Consider the following 21,153-nt stretch of genomic DNA (forward strand, 5'->3'; position numbering starts at 1 on the left):
TGTTTTGAAGAAGTAAAAATTCAATTAAAACATTACTGGAATAACTTACTTCTATGTTGCAGTTTTCTAATCAGCAGTTTATTATAACACATGAAATAATAGAATATAACTTATATATATGAATTCCATATAGACTGAAAAGTTGTCCATTTCCTCTCTGTTATAACAAGAGATCCCAGAGGGATCTTGGCGCCCACCATTGAATGATCTTTATAGGTTCCATGTCAGATTGATCTTTTCTCTACTTTTCCCTTCCTCTAAGTCTTACTAATCTGTGTAAATTCAGAAACAGCCCTCTAGTACTTTGCAAACAATTTAAGATTTAGCGATAATGGCTGTCTGTTGTTTTCGGATTGGTCCGAAAATGCAACACCAGGGACCAAGGGGAGCCTACATATGAAATTCGAGAAAGATCCCTTCAGTACCTTCTGTAAAATAGCGATAACAAACTTCAATTGTCAAAATACAAGATGGCTGCCTGTCGGGCAGGTTGTTTTCTGACTGGTCTCAAAATCCAATATGCATAACTAGGCACAGAGGGCAATCCACAAATGAAATTTCAGAAAGATCCCTTCAGCAATTTCTGATAAATAGCGACAACAAACTTGAATTGTCAAAATCCAAGATGGCTGCCTGTCGGCCATGTTGTTTTCAGATTGGTCTCAAAATGTAATATGCATAACTAGGCACCAAGGGGAACCTATATATGAAATTTGAGAAAGATCCCTTCAGTACTTTCTGAGAAATAGCGATAACAAACTTCAATTGTCAAAATCCAGATGGCTGCCTGTCGGCCATGTTGTTTTCCGATAGGTCTCAAAATGCAATATGCATAACTAGGCACCAAGGGGAACCTACATATGAAATTTGAGAAAGATCCCTTCAGTACTTTCTCAGAAATAGCGATAACAAACTTCAATTATCAAAATCCAAGATGGCTGCCTGTCGGCCATGTTGTCTTCCGATTGGTCTCAAAATGCAATATGCATAACTAGGCACCAAGGGGAGCCTACATATGAAATTTGAGAAAGATCCCTTCAGTACTTTCTCAGAAATAGCGATAACAAACTTCAATTATCAAAATCCAAGATGGCTGCCTGTCGGCCATGTTGTTTTCTGATTGGTCTCAAAATGCAATATGCATAACTAGGCACCAAGGGGAATCTACATATGAAATTTGAGAAAGATCCCTTCAGTACTTTCTCAGAAATAGCGATAACAAACTTCAATTATCAAAATCCAAGATGGCTGCCTGTCGGCCATGTTGTTATCCGATTGGTCTCAAAATGCAATATGCATAACTAGGCACCAAGGGGAGCCTACATATGAAATTTCAGAAAGATCCCTTCAGTACTTTCTCAGAAATAGCGATAACAAACTTCAATTATCAAAATCCAAGATGGCTGCCTGTCGGCCATGTTGTTTTCTGATTGGTCTCAAAATGCAATATGCATAACTAGGCACCAAGAGAAACATACATATGAAATTTGAGAAAGATCCCTTCAGTACTTTCTCAGAAATAGCGATAACAAACTTCAATTATCAAAATCCAAGATGGCTGCCTGTCGGCCATGTTGTTTTCCGATTGGTCTCAAAATGCAATATGCATAAATAGACACCAAGGGGAACATACATATGAAATTTGAGAAAAATCCTTTCAGTACTTTCTGAGGATTAGCGATAACAAGAATTGTTTACGGACGGACGGACGGACGGACGGAGGGACGGACGGACGGAGGGACGGACGGACGGACGACGGACCACGGACGCAGGGCGATTTGAATAGCCCACCATCATCAGATGGTGGGCCAATAAAAACTATCTGTCAAGATGTTTCAATCATTATTATCATTAGTTACAGTAGAACAATTAGTAATTGTGTGATAATTTGTGCTTAACTAATCTGTAAGAATTATGAAGCTAGATTTTTCATTTAAAACAACACAGACAAAATGATTAGTGTTACTGCAATAAATTGCATATTTTTATGGTGACGTTTGAAATTGATTATTTCATTTCATTTCATGGTTCTAAATAGACAACATTTGCTTTTTAAATGAAAAAGACAAAAAATAAAAAGATATTCAACCCAAAGACAAGAATTCCACGGAAGTGGAGGTGTCGCCTGTGTATGCGAATAATTAAAGGGTCATAACTCTTTAAAATTAGGACTTGAATAAAAAAAAAAACAATAACAAACTTGTCCACAGTTTTATGGTAACGAACATTCTATTTTCGCAAAAAAAATTAAAGGGCTATAACTCTTTTAAAAAGGTCAGAATAAATTTGGTTAACGAACTTGTCCACAGTATTATGGTAACGAACCTTCCCATGCAGTTTCAAATTAATCCAGTAATAATTATTCAAGTTATTGAGTGGAAACCATTTTTCACAAAAAATTAAAGGGCCATAACTCTTTTAAAATGGTGCGAAAAAATTTGGTTAACGAACTTGTCCACAGTATTATGGTAACGAACCTTCCCATGAAGTTTCAAATTAATCCTGTAATAATTATTCAAGTTATTGAGTGGAAACCATTTTCGCAAAAAATTAAAGGGCTATAACTCTTTTAAAAAGGTGCGAATAATTTTGGTTATCGAACTTGTCCGAGCTATCATGGTAATGAACCTTCCCATGAAGTTTCGAATTAATCCGTTTTAAACTACTAAAGTTATCGCACGAAAACCATTTTCCGGACGACGCCGACGCCGAAAAGTAATACCTATATGTCTCCTTTTTCAAAGGCGACACAAAAAACCATAAAACATAACACACAAATAAAGAGGAATAGTAATACCAACAACAGTATAGTCAAACCTGCCTGAGAATGATCACTTCTGTTTACATACCTCTTGTTTTAGGAGATTATTGGTAGCTATTTTCATGGTACCTTACTTAGATTTATCACCTGTATTACCAGCCCATCTGTGTAATAAGACCACCTATTGAGAGGTCACTCATGTAAACAGAACACCTGTATTAAGAGACAACCTGTGCAAAGAGACCACCCACAACATAAAGACTACTTGTGTTCAGAGGCCACCCACTAGCTAGGTAAATAGAGACCGCTAGTGTAAAACTGATGAAATATGACTAGTATAAAGAGAGTGTACAGAGACCATTTCTGAAGAGAGACTTCCTAAATGCAGGTTTGACTGTAAAGGTAACAACAAATTACTTACCACACTCCTTTTAGCATTAACAATAGACAGTAACAGTTATTTTATTGACATTTGAATGTTAATCACTGTAGCTTCATCTTGATTTATATTGCCACAATTAGATAATAGTAAAACTTTTGATTAGAACATCTGTCAATGGTAAAAATGGCTGATTCATGTCAACAATTGTTACATTTTTTCAATCTATTTGTGACATGTGTTTCTTATTAATATATACTATGTGCCCATTACTGCTATTCATTAGATATTTCTACATCTCTGTTATTTTTCTTTATTTTTATGAAAATAATATGTTACGAACTTACCAAGTAAGCTAATATATTGGAAAAAGAGAAAAGCTGGCTATTCTTTAGCACCTAGGATACATATAACATAAAAATATCCATGAAAATAGAATTACAAATTAATGTTAATCCAATATTATGATAATTACCGCTGGGTTGTATCTGATGACAATATCATAGTCCATTGGGAAGTCAATATTGTTGACAGTAAACTCGATACTGTCGCCCTCGCTAACTCTCATGAAGCCCTGTCCAGTCCACTGTTGTCTCCAGGGTAGGATGGAGTAGTTATAGGATGGAAGTGTGTAAAGTCTTGTTCTCTGTCACAACAAAACATTAATCAGTCTACATGTACTGTTTGGAACCAACAACACAAGTTATCAAGTCTATATTTATTTTACAATTCAAAGTGTAGCATTCTAAATTCAGATGTGTAATTAAAAAAAAAAAGACAATTTAGCCTCAAGAACCAAACTTATTACAGAACTGATAGGAAATTATTTATTCTGTACACTACTTACAATACAATATTTACACTATAATAAATGTTTTTACCCCGATTCCCCTCGCATCTTCTGCCTCATATCTGAAGTAATCCAGGAGTGTGAAGTAGTACCCTGTGGCTGGCTTGTTACACTGGCGGCCACCAATGTTTGGTCGACAGATGCACTGACCGTCCTGGGAGTCGCAGACCTCGGACTCGGCCCCGCCCAGGTCACAGTCACATGGGGAACATCCAGTCACCTCACCACTCAGGTTCCAGAATCCAGGCTACAACATTAACAATATATTCTTATCATCATACCTTTCTTAAAACTGGCTTATAGCCTCTCTGCAACAGCTGAACATACATTTTGCAATATGACCTGGTAATGATAGAAAGAATACCGATGCTTGAAAGAAAGACAATCAAATACCCTAATCAACAAAAAAAAAAGAGAGAAAAAAACCCAATGAAGACAGAAAAGGGAAAAAATGTGATTTTTATGAATAGCGTCTTTTAGAGACCGACACTAATTAAATTTTGTGCATTTTACTGCCACTTACTGTATATCAATGTGCATTTATGTACAACCGGTTACATTAGATCTATTTCAAATTATCACTGCCTTATACAGTTAGTGCTGTACATGTTTGATAATGTAAAAACTGAAGTCACCATATATATCCAGAACTTACATAGCATGTGTCACATTTGACACCAGTTACGTATCTTTTACAGAAGCACTGTCCAGAATCTTTATCACAGCCGTAGTTGCCGATGGTCCCAAGAGTGTTACATATACAGGCTGAAATAAAATAAAATTCACTCTAGTATCAACTCTCCAGTAGCAGTCAGCATTCCACAGAAACTTATTTGTTTGTTCTATGTATATTTCCTTTCACTACCAATGTAAATATTTGAATATCAATCTGATGGCATATGAACACAGGAGCTATTTCAACAAATGAACAGTCAGATGATATTTTCTATCTCAAACAACAAATTTAACAATTTTGAAAAAAAAATTATTCATAAATATTTCATAATAGACTGAGTAAAAGAAAGATCAAAGCTGACAAAATTGATCACTCAAGTTCCAGTTTAACAAGCTGAAGCAGCTGAGTTTGGAATGATAATACAAATGAATTTTTTTCATATTATCTGCACTGTCACCTCAAGTATATGATGAAGCTACGGAATACCAACAAATGGTTGCAAATCGTGAGTTAACCACCACTATTATTCCTATTCCTCATGTGTGATTTCTCAATATCATTCACGTGGACATATATGAAAATCATCTAATCATCATAATTCCTTCAAATAAACATGTTATCATGCATATCATAATTATGCAAGACATTTCTCGATTATACTTACTATCACAGCCGTATTCGTTATTAGAGGTGAGGTTGAAGTGGCCGTCCTTACAAACATCACAACGTTTACCTGTGACATATAGTTTACAGGTACACCGGCCAGCCTCCAGGCCATAGGCAGGGTCAGTATGACTATCACAGTTACCTCCATACTGAGAGCCGTCAGGGTCACAGTCACAGGCTGCAAATAATAGATAGCATGAAGTATATATATCTGTCACAATATTCTCTAAGCTAAGGAAACAAAATTATTCAAAGTCGCAATATTATCTGAGCTATAAGGAAACAAAAAGATACAAGGTCACAATATTCTCTGAGCTAAGGAAACAAGAAATTCAAAGTCACAATATTCACTGAGCCAAGGAAACAAATTCAAGGTCATAATACTCTCTGAGCTAAGGAGACAAATCCAAGGTCAGAATACTCTCAAAGCTGGGAAATCATAAGAAATTTCCTAAATAGAAGGAGTGATGCAACCTCATAGTGGACGTATGGCAGATAAGGTTGGCTGAGTGGTGAAGTGGTAACACACTGACCTTTCACCTAGGCAACCAAGCTCATTATCCTGATTAGATGTGGAAATGTATGGGGGTCACCTGCCTGCCCATTCAATCCGGCCAACCACAGTGATTAGCATAAGTTAAAATAATCTTTCAATTAAAAATTTAAAAAAAGTTTATAGTTTCTTTTCTTTTATCATACTCAAGGTAAAAATGAGAATATTCAGTTCTGAAATATCCTATTTTGATATCAGATTCTTAGCCTGATACTTACGCTGACATATATCTGGATCACGGATGTCCTTGTTAGGGTCCTGGTAGTAAAATGTCTGACATTCCTGGCAGTTCTTGCCCATGGTGTTGTGTCGACAGTCGATACACACACCGCCGCTAATCTTACCGGACGGCACGTATACTGCTGGGTCAAACTTACAGTCATCTGCATGGTTGTTACACTTACACTCTGAAATATACAGAAATTATTGTCCAAATATCTTGATGAATATTACACACCCCTTTCACTACAATACTAGAGCTGTCTGCTATAATAACAGGCAGCAGAGCAGGAAATCTTTGTATTTGTGAATTAGTTTCTCAGAGATGATGGCTTTGTAGAACCAACAGTAATCATAAGGTGCTGGTATAGAATTTTATACTTCATTTAAGGATTAATCATTTCTGAACTCTTACAATGCATTTTAACATTGAACTCTTACATCGCATTTCAACATAAGTACAATTTTTTATTGATGAAAGACAGACAAGTTGGTGGCAATATTACCTCTAAAATATCCAGCTGGCGTTGAAATCCTTGTTGTTTTTTTATAATTCCTGCTATATTAATTAGTACTAGTGAAATAACTAATATTTCTCAAATGTTAGGATTCTTACATAATGCTGTAGGCATTAATACTACCAGAGAGGGGTGGATAGACTTACTCTGGCACTCGAATGGCTGGTTATGTCTAGCAGGCTGCCATGGTACATCCTTGTATCCAGTTTTACACAATTCACAGTTCCTTCCCATCGTATTGTGTGTACATTCACACTGGCCATGTACCTGTCAAATGTAAGAATATATCTTATACATATACTTCACTAACTGTAAATGTAAACACCACTCAAACCATAATTTTTTTGTTTTTAACTCACTTTTTTATCTCCAAATATATACATATACACGTAATTACAGCAATTTAGATTTTATCTGATTTATTAGTAGTCTTTCAGTGACTTATATTGATCAGTTTATGATTGTGTAACAGAATCATCAGACAATTGATTCCAATAATTTTGTTTCTGTAATGAAAGGCTGTGTCAGTATCAGGTAGAATCAGTATATTATATCACATCCCAAATACTTTGTGTAAATTCTTTATTTATGTGTAATTTCTCTTGATCATTATATGATGCACCTTAAATTCATATTTCAAATTGTTTGCTATCCTGAACCATCTGTCATCAACAGTTATCTACACCTAACCTTAGTTAATTACACCTAACCTCAGTTAACCATCTGTCATATACAACTAGCCTCTGTTACCTACACCTAACCTCAGTTAACCATCTGTCATATACAACTTGCCTCTGTTACCTACACCTAACCTCAGTTAACCATCTGTCATATACAACTAGCCCCAGTTAACTACACCCAACCTCTGTTACATACACCTAACCGCAGTTAACCATCTGTCATATACAACTAGCCTCAGTTAACTACACCCAACCTCTGTTACATACACCTAACCTCAGTTAACCATCTGTCATATACAACTAGCCTCTGTTACCTACACCTAACCTCAGTTAACTACACCTAACCTCAGTCAACCATCTGTCATATACAACTAGCCTCAGTTAACTACACCCAACCTCTGTTACATACACCTAACCTCAGTTAACCATCTGTCATATACAACTAGCCTCAGTTAACTACACCCAACCTCTGTTACATACACCTAACCTCAGTTAACCATCTGTCATATACAACTAGCCTCAGTTAACTACACCCAACCTCTGTTACATACACCCAACTGCAATTAACCATCTGTCATATACAACTAGCCTCAGTTAACTACACCCAACCTCTGTTACATACACCTTACCGCAGTTAACCATCTGTCATATATAACTAGCCTCTGTTACCTACACCTAACCTCTGTTACATACACCTAACTGCAGTTAACCATCTGTCATATACAACTAGCCTCTGTTACCTACACCTAACCTCAGTTAACTACACCTAACCTCAGTTAACCATCTGTCGTATAAACCTAGCCTCAGTTAACTACACCTAACCTCAGTTACCTACACCTAACTTCAGTTAACTACACCTAACCTCAGTTAACTACACCCAACCTCAGTTAACTACACCCAACCTCAGTTAACCATCTGTCATATACACCTAGCCTCTGTTATCTACACCTGACCTCAGTTAACCATCTGTCATACATACATCTAGCCTCATATAACTACACCTAATCTTACTTTACTAATATTAACTATTTATCATACAGAGCTAACATTTAATCACGGATAAATGATTATCTTTCAAATAGGAATGGATGTTGTTATGTAACTGTGCCCAGTAAAACTGAGCCTCCTTACCATTCCTGAGTGGTTGTTGTAGCCAGGTACTGGGACACAGTTAGAAGCGTGACCATAGCAACTGCAACTTCCTCTCACAGTCATATCATATATAGCATAATAGTATTTCTCTTTGATTTCATGACGGTTGTCCAAGAGAGTGTCACCTGGAAAAAATATATTAATAATTATGGTGTATAAGATGTCTTAAAACTTAATACATATGTACTACAAAGAAGTTGTTTTTCCAATTTAATATAAGGCTACATCCTCAATGTCACTAACAGTATAATTATACCTGTTTGTAAATTGACATGTTAAGATGTTTTCTGAGAAGACTTCCAACTGGCAATTGATGATACAATACATGTCTATTTTTAACTATTTTTAATTAAAGTTTTCAATAAAAAGATTAATAATCAAGACTTCGGAGGCATAAAGTTGATAGCATACAGATTTTATCAACTTCTAGTGTTTAATTTTGTCTGTATTCCATACCAAGTGTGTGCAGCTCAGTAAAGTTGACTCGGAGATTTGTTAACTTCAGCAGGTTTTGAACATTTACACTGTAAGGATCACGGACTGGGATAAATGGGGGTAACACTCGGAAAATCACCTGAAATACAAGAAATCTGAATAATGACACATTCAATGGTATAACAATAACATTTCCAGCTCACTAAAACTAGCTATAGAAAAAAAACAACCAACTCCTCTCTCCTTCAACTTTATGTATGGATATTAATAAGACAATTTTTACTTATAAAATTGTCAATATGAAAAACCACAAGTGCTTAAGTATTCAATAGGTACAAAAGTCTGCTCAAGTTTGTTATATTTCAAAACAATTCGTAGAGACGGTAAAGAGCTGACAAATTTTGTATAAAGATAATCATAAAAGAGGCCCAACTGATCTGTTCCGCGAACAAGGATATCTCGACCCTCGTGTAAGAGTTTGGCTGGCCAGCACTCGGCAAGCCTCGTGCTGACTGGCCAAACTCTTACACTCACGGTTGAGATATCCCTGTCCACGGAACAAACCCATGATAGATTCTATTATTCTCCTCTTACATACTGAGGAAGCTGGAAATCTATCCTACCTGTTTTTACGGTCTGGCTTATTATAACCATGGCGCCTATATATTAATTAATTAGGTGTGTGCCACATACAACATGATGTAATACAATAGATTGGTGATCCAAGGTGACAAGATCAAAGGGAGACAACCTCAAGGGAACCTTGATACACAGAAGAGGAAATACCCTACATGTGTAGCTACAGTGGCTGACACCTAACCTTTGACACTATGTGAATCTCATCAGCAACAGACAGTCTACATTATATTAGCAAGTTTACCCCAAATTCTCTACATCAGCAACATATAAGCCAGATGCCACGATGAGGGAGTACCAATTTAAGATGGCAGGCATGGTTGTAATCACCCAAATTTATAGTCATGGATTAAGTATAATCTAGCCCTGGCCCTCGTAGATATCAAAATTCCTACTGGTGAAATTGAAGGCTATTTCAGATACGGAAATAGTCACTTAACCTGAAATGTCTTACAATGCACACACATTATTAATACTTTATTAACAATTTTTAGGAATAAAAGAATCATATGCCTATTGTAGAAACCAGGTATTTGTAAAAAGAAATGATACACTGTATGTATACCAAAATGTTTACCTATGAAATTTCCATATAAAGTACAGAAATCCCTGAAGCACAGACATCAAAACAGTCTGAAAGTGACAAGTCAAGTTAAATTTTCTGTCAGAAGAATGAACAATATCAGACGCTCAAAATTTAATGCCGATTATATCAGATAATCGCCTGTGCATCAAACAAATCAAGGCAGTGCTGAATAAAGTGAGTTAAGCCTAAATGCATCAAATAAACAGTACAAGTGTAAGGCTATGGTAAATGTTCATGAATAGTTTCACTTACACAAACTAGCTGTATGTGTGACAATATATAATTATATATTTTGATAATTATTCTCTGTACACTAAATATGGTTATAATTTGACATGAAATATGTTGACCTCACTATTTATTGATATATATTTTTTAATTTATGCATATTTTGTTGTCATTTAGGCCTTCTGGTAAGTTGATTTTTGTATCTGAATGTTTTGTTATATCCTGAGTATATATATACATATACATGTTTTTATAAATGTATCTGACATTTCAGCTGTGTACCTGTTCGTGATTATTTAGACTTGTTTTAATTTTTTGTTTTGGGAACATACATACAATTGTATTTCATTCTGATGAGTGTGTATGGGGAATGTCAGTTTCACCGACCATGTGCACAATCCCTGTAGGCATTAATTACAGCATTAAATTGTATTCCTGTGTGTCTGTTCTGTTTTTGTTGTATAGGTCACAGTATTGTTCTATAGTGTTATAGGACCAGTACAGTTTGGTTTATTTTGTTAAACATCCTATTTACAGTCGGGGTCATTTAAGAACGTGCCAGTTTTTGATGGTAGAGGAAAGCCAGACTACCCAGACAAAAACCATCGGCCTATGGTCAGTACCTGGCAATTGCCCCACGTGGGTTTTGAACTCTAAACCGGTACCCAGAGGTGGAGGACTAGTGACAAATTGTTGGAAAACCTTATCCACTCCGCCAGCCACTGTGACCTCTTAGAGTACAGTGTTGTTGTTTAGAATGGCAGTGTAGCATCACAGTACTGTTATAGGATGAGTACTGTGTTGTTGTTTAGAACGGCAGTTTAGCATCACAGTACTGTTATAGGACGAGTACAGTGTTGTTGTTTAGAATGGTAGTGTAGCATCACAGTACTGTTATAGGACGAGTACAGTGTTGTTGTTTAGAATGGCAGTGTAGCATCACAGTACTGTTATAGGACGAGTACAGAGTTGTTGTTTAGAATGGCAGTGTAGCATCACAGTACTGTTATAGGACGAGTACAGAGTTGTTTAGAATGGTAGTGTAGCATCACAGTACTGTTATAGGACGAGTACAGTGTTGTTGTTTAGAATGGCAGTTTAGCATCACAGTAGTCTATATCTATAGAAAATTCTTTAATCTCTTAATAGTTAAGTACAGTTGCCATTTAGGATTAGTGTGGATTTTACATTGTGTGATAAAATCAAAGGTCACACTCACTGTCTATGGGAAAATGATTGTTAAATGAAATGCTATAAAAACAAGTTAATCAAAATGTCAGAATCTTCCGATGAGAGCTTTTAAATTTTAAATTCAGATTTTTATCCAACTAAAACAGGGTAAACTCATTTTGATAATCTAAATCAAGTTCATAATTTTTTTTTTTTTTTCTTTTCAAACACATGTAATATTTCCTGAGAATGTCTTTTTACTTTCGCTGAAAAGATTAAGACTGGCTGGCTACCAGCCCCGTGTTTAAAAAAAAAAAAGGGAAACAAAAGGCCCAGCTATACTTGTACATTAGAGTATCACCCCCCAGCTTCATATCCATGCGATAAAAATTATAAACCATAATTTTATTCAAAATTTCAAATATTCTAGAGACAGGGACTAACCATCCCTACTTGCTTCTAATTCAATATAAACTACTTTCTATGGCTATAATCAAATTAACAAATTTCTTTTCACAAAATACATAAAAGTTTATTCACAATTTTTTGCGAAGAGACATATATCTATACAATGTCTCTGAGTAGCCTGGATGATGCAGTATCTGCCTCTACCTTACAGCAGCAAAGTAGGGCCGTGTAAATCACATGTACACTGTACAGTCTACCAGATGTGCACACATAATAAGTTACCAATTTACTAGGAGAACAGCAGTCTCCATTGCTGGAAAAATCTTTAACCCACATGACAGGTTCTAAGGATGAATCTCTTCTGTATTATAATTGAGAAAGTGGAATCCACCTTTAGCCATTATGAACTATAAATAATAAAGCTGAGTCAGACAGGAACATCTCCATATTCCAGATGTACTGAGTTGGTATACTGTAACACACAAGAGTTTCAACTTTCTCCAGTGTTAAAAAATATTTCTTTAACAATAAACCAAGGCATTATATAGAGAGTGTTTTATTTTCCAATTAAATAAAAAGTGTTTTTCTTTATCTGATGGTTTTATTGAACTATTCAGATTTACGACATGTGGAAAATATGCCAACAAAGGCTATTGTAAGGTGTATTGTGTTATAAATCATTAAAATCCCTCAACAGAGAATTTCTTCTCCTTTATCAGTAAATGTCATCAGAGAATATACGGAGGTGGCACACTTACAATACCTGTCTCCAGTAGCACCTCTTGTATTTCTATCTGACCTATAATAAGTTTAAATGACCCGGTCAGCCCACCATCAGGCCTCTAGCCTACATAGTGATCCAACTAAAATATTGTATAGACATATATAGTCTCTAGCCTACATAGTGATCCAACTAACATATTGTACAGACATATATAGTCTCTAGCCTACATAGTGATCCAACTAACATATTGTATGGACATATATAGTCTCTAGCCTACATAGTGATCCAACTAACATATTGTACAGACATATATAGTCTCTAGCCTACATAGTGATCCAACTAAAATATTGTAGACATATATAGTCTCTAGCCTACATAGTGATCCAACTAAAATATTGTACAGACATATATAGTCTCTAGCCTACATAGTGATCCAACTAACATATTGTATGGACATATATAGTCTCTAGCCTACATAGTGATCCAACTAACATATTGTATGGACATATATAGTCTCTAGCCTACATAGTGATCCAACTAAAATATTGTATGGACATATATAGTCTCTAGCCTACATAGTGATCCAACTAACATATTGTAGGGACATATATAGTCTCTAGCCTACATAGTGATCCAACTAACATATTGTAGGGACATATATAGTCTCTAGCCTACATAGTGATCCAACTAACATATTGTAGGGACATATATAGTCTCTAGCCTACATAGTGATCCAACTAACATATTGTACGGACATATATAGTCTCTAGCCTACATAGTGATTCAACTAACATATTGTAGGGACATATATAGTCTCTAGCCTATATAGTGATCCAACTAACATATTGTACAGACATATATAGTCTCTAGCCTACATAGTGATCCAACTAACATATTGTACGGACTATCGAGAGTGATTGTTACTGTTAAAGGTTTCCTAGCCTACTGAGCAATCTTCTAATTACGGGTAACATAATTTATGATGAATATCCCCTAATCTACAAGAGTAGAGATATTCTAACCTACAAAGATCTGCTAATGCTTATCTATACAGATCTGTTCACCTACATGGAAATCTTAGTCTCCCATCATCCACAGGTTTGTCTCCAGTTTTTTGCCTATTCAAGATTTCTCTGTAACATATACCCTGGCTTCCAGTAGGATGCGATTTCTCAGTCAACCCCTAGGGTATGACAGATAGCATGTGTTTGCAACAACACAATGACATCACATCTACAATTCAATCATGTCACGTCAACATTTCATTGCATGGCAATATTTTCTTAATATGTGAACAGCTGGACTCTCACTAGCAGATCCAGGGGGTGGGGGTGCGGTTCTGGGGGTCAGGACCCCCCCCCCCCCCTTTTTCGGTTGAGGAAATTTTTTTTTTAGCCTAAAAAAACCGCCTATGCCAACCCCAACCCCTGCTTATCGAAAATCTTTTCCCTGAAAGATTGCAATAATTGCTATAATCAATTCCATTTTCTGAAATTTTGGCCCCCAGACCCCTCGCCAAAAAAATTTCAGCTCGCGCATTACCACTAAATTACTGGACCCCCCCCCCTTTTCAAATTCCTGGATCCGCGCCTGACCCTGCATAAATAAAATAACATGAAGGGAGAAAGATAATCATGCCTTACCTTGAGGACAGAGCCTTGGCTGGGCAATCAAGAATTTTACCCAACAAGATGGAGATTTCTCTATCACAACCTCAAGATAGGGGAAGATTGTATATATCTACACAGATCTCCTAATTCCCATGGAGATATCCTATATCTATCATGTTCCGTTAGGGCCAAAGTTCCATAGCTCCTTCGCCATCGTATTTTCGCTCCTTCGGGTTTAGGTCGAAAGAGCGAAGGGGCGATATTGGAAATTTGGCCCTAATGGAACACCATATATATCATACATTAAGATATCCTAACTTAAACAGATATCTTCAATCTTACAGGCGATATCTTCTAGCCTATATGGAGATACCCTTAACTTAATACTGCTCAAAAAGACATTAACGGGCCCAATTCTAACCTAAAGAGTGATTCTATATGTAACATTTTTGATTTTCTAACTGTCATGGAGATATACTTAGACGAAGATCTTCTTTCTTTACAATGTACATGGCATTCTTATCAACTCTCAAACTTTTATCTGTCAAACCTTATGGTTGATGTATTTAAGTGTGGAGAGGGTGGAAAGGTAAAAATACCAGATATATACTGGTGTGAATGCCTTGTAGTTCTATATTTTCTTTCATACATGTGAACGCTATCATGAATATGGATATGCATGCAAAAACATTATTAGAAGAAACTGAATCAAAAGGCAAATAGAAGTATATATTTACTTAACCTTTTGTTGAGATAGAGTGTGTTAGAATGATAATGTATGAAAGATGTCTTTAAAATTAGTTGCGTTCCACATAGACGCAGTAAGAGTAAAATCATAATAAATGATAATTTATATGTATTTATAAACCACTCATAAATGTAAGTAGTTAATAATATAATTGTTTTTCATGAAAAAAAAATAAAAATACAAGAAGCATATTAACTATATGTAAACTTTCTGAAAGCAGTTCTAAGTTATGTAAAATTAATCCATTAGCTGAATTAAGTGTTTAACCACTATGCCACACCTGTCCACTAATTCTATACCTTCTACGTATATATCAAACACCCTAGAATCATCTGGGTACCAAAGTCATAGTGTAATCTTTATCCCTGGTTTATGGGCACTAACTCCCCACAGCTCAAACATACTTCTAACCTCCTATTTACACTATATATATACACCACCCTATTTACCTATGTGAACCATGACCCATTTCATAAACCATTAAAATTGTTTTCCACCCCTGTCCTGATCTATACCTTTGTCTGGAACATGTAGGTCTGTAAACCAAACTTCAGAACTTATTACATATTCAGTGTACAATTACATACCAAGACTTCTCATTTTATACCAAGTTTTACAATTTCTGTCTGTACCATCAATTTGTTCCGATATGTTAGAACATTTACTGATATGCTATCTGTACCTGCTTCTCACAAGCCACAATAAGACTGATGATGTACAGAATGTATGAGGAAGACAAGTGTTACATAGCTGAGCTGGGCGGAGTACGTATGCCATGCTATAAATAGCCTGATGTAGTCCCTATAACTACAGAGTCCTCCCCCATCTCCTGATAATCCTACACCCACAGCTAATGACCAGACCAAACCTCTTATTGACTTTGGCTTTCACAAACAAAACCAACACACATATATAGCAACCCTGCCTAACATTCTTTACCTTATAACTCCGCAAGAGAAATGTTTAAAGAGAGAAAGAGAGAGAAATACTAAAGTATGCATAGCCTAAAATAAGCTGTGATATATTGTTGCTATTCATTTTAAAATATCGAATTAAATAAGGTTAATTAGTAGTAACATTGAAAATCCAAGTAGAAAACATAATTCTGTCCTTTTTTTCTATCAATCAAATCAGGTGAAGTAGCTAGCAATTATTAAGAATAAGATACCAAAATAAATCAAGAACAATTCTGTCTTCCTTTTAAATTTCTGGAGAAAAAATCTCAAAATACACAAATGTATATTATAAATGGCCCAGAACTACCCTAGATCTTGGGTGCCTGATGGCTATACTAGATAGGTATCAAGCTGCTACAGGACACAGACCTAGATGTGTCAGGCTTTATATAAGGTGTGATATAAAATATCCCTGTAAAACCCAGTTGAAAACGGGATTCACAGATTACATAACTAAGCCCACACTCCTCTGATCTGTACCTATCCTTCAGGTAACTGTTAATTACACCTGTCAAAGGTAATACAGGTGTGAGATATTGTACTATCCGTTCTTCTCAGGTGAGGACAGGTATAAATTAAACCAAGGTATGATCAGATACAGACAGGGAGTACAATCATTGGTTGATTACCACAGGGCTTTTTCTCACTGGTTTGGGAAAGGGCCTTTTTGTCTCATTTTGGGAAGAAAATTGGTGAATTGGGAATTTTGCTTAAATATGAAATAATTTCAATTGGGAATGGGGCCCATTAACGGCCCCAAAAGCCCCCAGAGAAAGCCCTGTACCATATAGTGTGATTTCCCCGTCATATGTTGTGTAGTAACTAGACCCCACTGACTCAGTATTTAAATTGGGAAATATTTGAGTATTTAGGGTAAGGCTTGGATGTCACACACAACGCAAGATTTTAAACCTAGATTTATCATAAAAATATTAATGGGAATAATATTAATTTTACTAATACTCTATATAGCATTTTATGATGAGATACTTAACGCACAACTTACGCATTTAAGCAGATGTTAATTTGATAACAGTATATATATAAAGTACAAATGAAATGTTATGATATCTGTGTCATTGTTTAAGTTATAGTCTGTTAATGCCAGACAAGGTGTGTCGCCTGTAGATAAACCTACAAAGTACAGGGTCATATTACACCACAAAACATACCTGTGTCTGTTCAACTCCACAGTGTATGGTCATGTTCTAATGTAACTTTGTATGGTATCAAAATATTTTGTATCATATATATTTACTTAATATGGTGTTGCCACTTATCGCTCAAAATTTATTTGATAACAAAGTTGGATATAGAATAACTTTGAGTTATTAATTGCTATTATAAAATTCTAAAGAATATGCATCAGGCGAAGAGTATCGAGTAAGTGTATTTCTAAATTATTAAGTAACAATAACGATTCTCGATTGACAAACTTAAGGGATATCATAAGAAAATTATCAGTATATGAACTTTGGCTCACAAATGTCAAAACATAAAGGGTAAATATATGCTGTAATCTGAACTATGCAGCGACTATTGGGTTATCTTTGATTGTGCAAGGCCCCACATATATATTCTCTATGATGTTTTTACATGATTAAAGAGCATGCTATTCTGATTATATGGTACCTGATTTTGATGAATTTAATGTTGAATGATTTCAGGATTGACTTGTGGTTTTTCCAATTATACATGAGAAACCTAAATAGGGTAAGGTTATATGTATAAGTTCACAATGGACTAGACATATATATTATATAGCTCAAACAGCCTCTTAGACTTATCAAGGTTTTACCTTATCAATATCAAAATAACTAAATCCATTATAGATTAAACAATGACTTATGTAACCTAACAATACATTCCCACAGTACTGAAGGGCTAAAGCTTCTTACCCAGGGTAACCTGTGTGACAGGTGTTTGTATAGAGGATTGAGGACAAGACCAACATGGGTCAGGCAGTCTGACCCACTGTAAAAACAACCATAGCTTAGCAAGACAATCTCTTGTGAAAAATATACCCTGAGTGTAAGATAGTTTGTTTGTCAATGAATGTTTTATACATTACTGACCTGATCATGTCAACTTTCAGGGGCATGTCCTTGTGGAGAGTGTACTGAAGATTAATTCTTACATGTTTGACGACTGTGTATATCAATTAAAATATCGCTATAAAGAAACCTGTCACCAATAAAATTAATGCTAATTTAAAATAAGCAATAAAAAAATCAATTGCCGGTAAATGACATAATTAACTAGAACTGGCATAAACTTGTGTGACCAACAACTTTGGTGAATTTTTTTTTGAAAATATTGGTCTGCTAAATAAATGCCTTTTATTAGTCAATCAACACACACCCTCCTATTGCCTAACTATATAACTATAGCAAAATTTCACAGATTTAAAAACCCTGCTTTATGCATATTAGTATATCTAATGTCTTTTATTTTCATTTTCAGCTTACTAAGTTGTAATAGAATTTTTTTAAATGTACAGTAGTAGTGTACATGAGAATTTGTGCTTACAATTATGTTGAAGCAGCAATGTCACATGTTGGGGAGCATAACTCCAGTAGAAATGGTTGAATAATTGTATAACTTCCTTTCTTTCGTGCACATACATCTAAATAATTTTGCTTCAACACATGTGCATGTAGCGATCTTAGTTTTCTAGTATAGGGAATAGGAGGGTCAGAGTTGGGCATAGTTAGAAGATTTCATGGACAAAGAGAAAATCAGACAGATATACCTTCCCTCAAACTTGTTTAAGCTGTTTACAGTAGCATACTATTACATCTGTAATTGATAATGAATTACCTCCCCTCCTGTCGAAGGTTCCACATCTGAATATCTTGTCTCACAAATCACGTCCGTAAGATTTTGTACTGGGCCTCGGGAAACTCCTGGGAACGACTTTTCACAGTTGTATGCAAAATACCTGTAAACTTTCCATGTTTTGCCAAAATCATGTGATCTTTCTACAAGCATAGCCTTTGGTCGAAATGATTTAAATGTCATGATAAGATGAGTAAAATGGAATTCTGCCTCTAAATCTAACTGAATATATACATTTTGATGTCCATTCTCGGCCTGCCACCAGCGTACCTTTCTGTCTCTTATAAAAGAAGATACAACATTTTCTATCTTATGACTCTGGTTATTCTGTAATGACCATGGGGTCCGAGAGTCACAACTAAAGCATTTTTCTTCTTCCTCTAAATGACTAACAATACAATAGGTCTCTGGATTTCTTGAGCCACATGTTGATGAGGCATACAATTGTTCTTCACTACTTCTTCCAATCAGCAAATCTCCTGTGGCTGGATAGCAACTTCCTTGCTCACACTGAGGCTGCCGACGCTGACAATCTATACCTGAAAATACAAAGTAATAAAGGTATAAATATTGACTCAATTTAATGTTTACTTGTGGCAATAAATTAAATATGTAATTTGGTAAGTTCTTTCATGCCACACAATGTGAAACTTGATGAACAAAGGGCAACAACTCTGTATATAATTAGAACACAAAACCAAACTTCCCGATGACAGAATTTTGAATATATATATATATATATATATGCAACAAAGGTGATAATAAACACATAAAGCAATGGTGACAATTGACATACCTATTCATACATAATACCCTTTTATTGACAAATATTTAAGCCCCCTTCTTCATACTTGCACAATCAACAATTCTAGTACAGTAAGCTTAGAGTTCCTATCCTTTACACTAAGGGAGTGGACCTATTCCAGGATAAATACTGCAATTACAATCAAGTTAAACATGTACACTTTACAAACAAATTCAGTGATACACCAACAGAGAGAGCAAGAGGGAGGAGAGTAAATTTGGTTAATGGCCCTGACCTTGACAGTGACCTTGTTGAGGTATGATCTAACAACAAGAGTTACGACTGGGAGTACAGACACACACATACCAGTTATCATTCTACATGAAGTTTTGTGCATAAAACACCTCGACAGCCTTGTAGCACATGCATGTGATGTTCCTTATAAAATATACATTCATTTTACGTATTTGCAGTTCCTTATAAATATACACTCATTTTATATTAGCAGTTTCTTACAGATAAATATGTTTTATATTGCAAAATACCTTTAAATGATAGGCGCTACATATCCATGTTATAAGTACAAGTAGTTAAAACAAAGTTACACACAACTATATATATGTCTGAATTCTGATTTCTTTGATTATATTAGTAATTTAATGATTCAGGGTAATATGTACTGGTAGTGTATCCTGGATCTTAGTATAACATATGAGTCACATTACCAAGGTATATATTTACCTATACAACATAGGTCAGAGGTCGTGGGCTAAATTGAATTGTCAGCAGGTGTGGTTATGTGTATTATGGTATGTAACCCTGCTTAATAGAGTTTAAAAATGTTGTAATTGAAAGAAAATTGTTTTCCTCTAAATAAAACGTAAGTAGTGTGAAGCACACCTGTCCAGGTATAGTTTATGTAATTACAAACACCTGTTCAGGTAAAACTTAAGTGAATTTAACTTACACCTGGAATACATTAGACAAATAAAATTGATATGTTAATTTGATTTTTGAAACATACATTTGTTTCCAAAGGTGTCATCCTGGTGATGACATCGTGTCTGCTACAGAACTGACCATTTGTACATGTGTGGTGGGTCTAGATCTGTACAGATTAACAATAAATCTTCAAAGATCTGAAGTATACCTCAAACCCGCAAGTAGTATGAACTACATACAAAGACTCTAGATAATATATATACCTGGTAAATGTTACCAATTACAGACAAGTTCTTTTGGGGGGAAAAATCCTTTACTGTACTTGTCTTAAATATAAGTTTGCTGACATGATGATGATTTAAATATCTAACAATGGCATGTTAAATTTACAGACATATTGATGTAATTATCTACACATAAGAATGCCCTAGGCCTACACTCCCCTCCCTCACTGATAAGTTCAAACTAGCTAGGGGAGATAGTCTACATACAATATCTTAGAATCAAACTGGGCTTCTTTTTTTTTTACAAAACATAGGGACTGTAGCCAGCCTATAGACATATCTATATATTAGTTAGTTCATATGTAACTACCAGGTATGTACTGTATGTGTGTTTTAAGATAACTTGGCAAGTATAAATTTGACCATCTGCACAGTAAAATGACAGACAA

The 21,153-nt window shown here is 35.3% G+C and overlaps 1 protein-coding gene across 1 annotated transcript in view; it reads right to left on the bottom strand.

The window, feature by feature from the left end:
* The window catches only part of LOC117330290 (laminin subunit beta-2-like), a 64,258-nt gene that overhangs the window by 23,463 nt on the left and 19,642 nt on the right, over positions 1-21,153 (bottom strand). The window contains exons 3-11 of the mRNA XM_033888468.1: positions 18,776-19,332; positions 8,911-9,028; positions 8,434-8,579; positions 6,769-6,889; positions 6,104-6,292; positions 5,331-5,510; positions 4,646-4,755; positions 4,022-4,237; positions 3,616-3,786 (exon numbers count right to left, since the gene is read on the bottom strand). Coding sequence (XP_033744359.1) covers positions 3,616-3,786; positions 4,022-4,237; positions 4,646-4,755; positions 5,331-5,510; positions 6,104-6,292; positions 6,769-6,889; positions 8,434-8,579; positions 8,911-9,028; positions 18,776-19,332 — 1,808 coding nt within the window. The remainder of the gene's footprint in view (positions 1-3,615; positions 3,787-4,021; positions 4,238-4,645; positions 4,756-5,330; positions 5,511-6,103; positions 6,293-6,768; positions 6,890-8,433; positions 8,580-8,910; positions 9,029-18,775; positions 19,333-21,153) is intronic.

This window comes from Pecten maximus, chromosome 7, assembly GCF_902652985.1.
Source record: "Pecten maximus chromosome 7, xPecMax1.1, whole genome shotgun sequence".
NCBI classification, from domain to species: domain Eukaryota; kingdom Metazoa; phylum Mollusca; class Bivalvia; order Pectinida; family Pectinidae; genus Pecten; species Pecten maximus.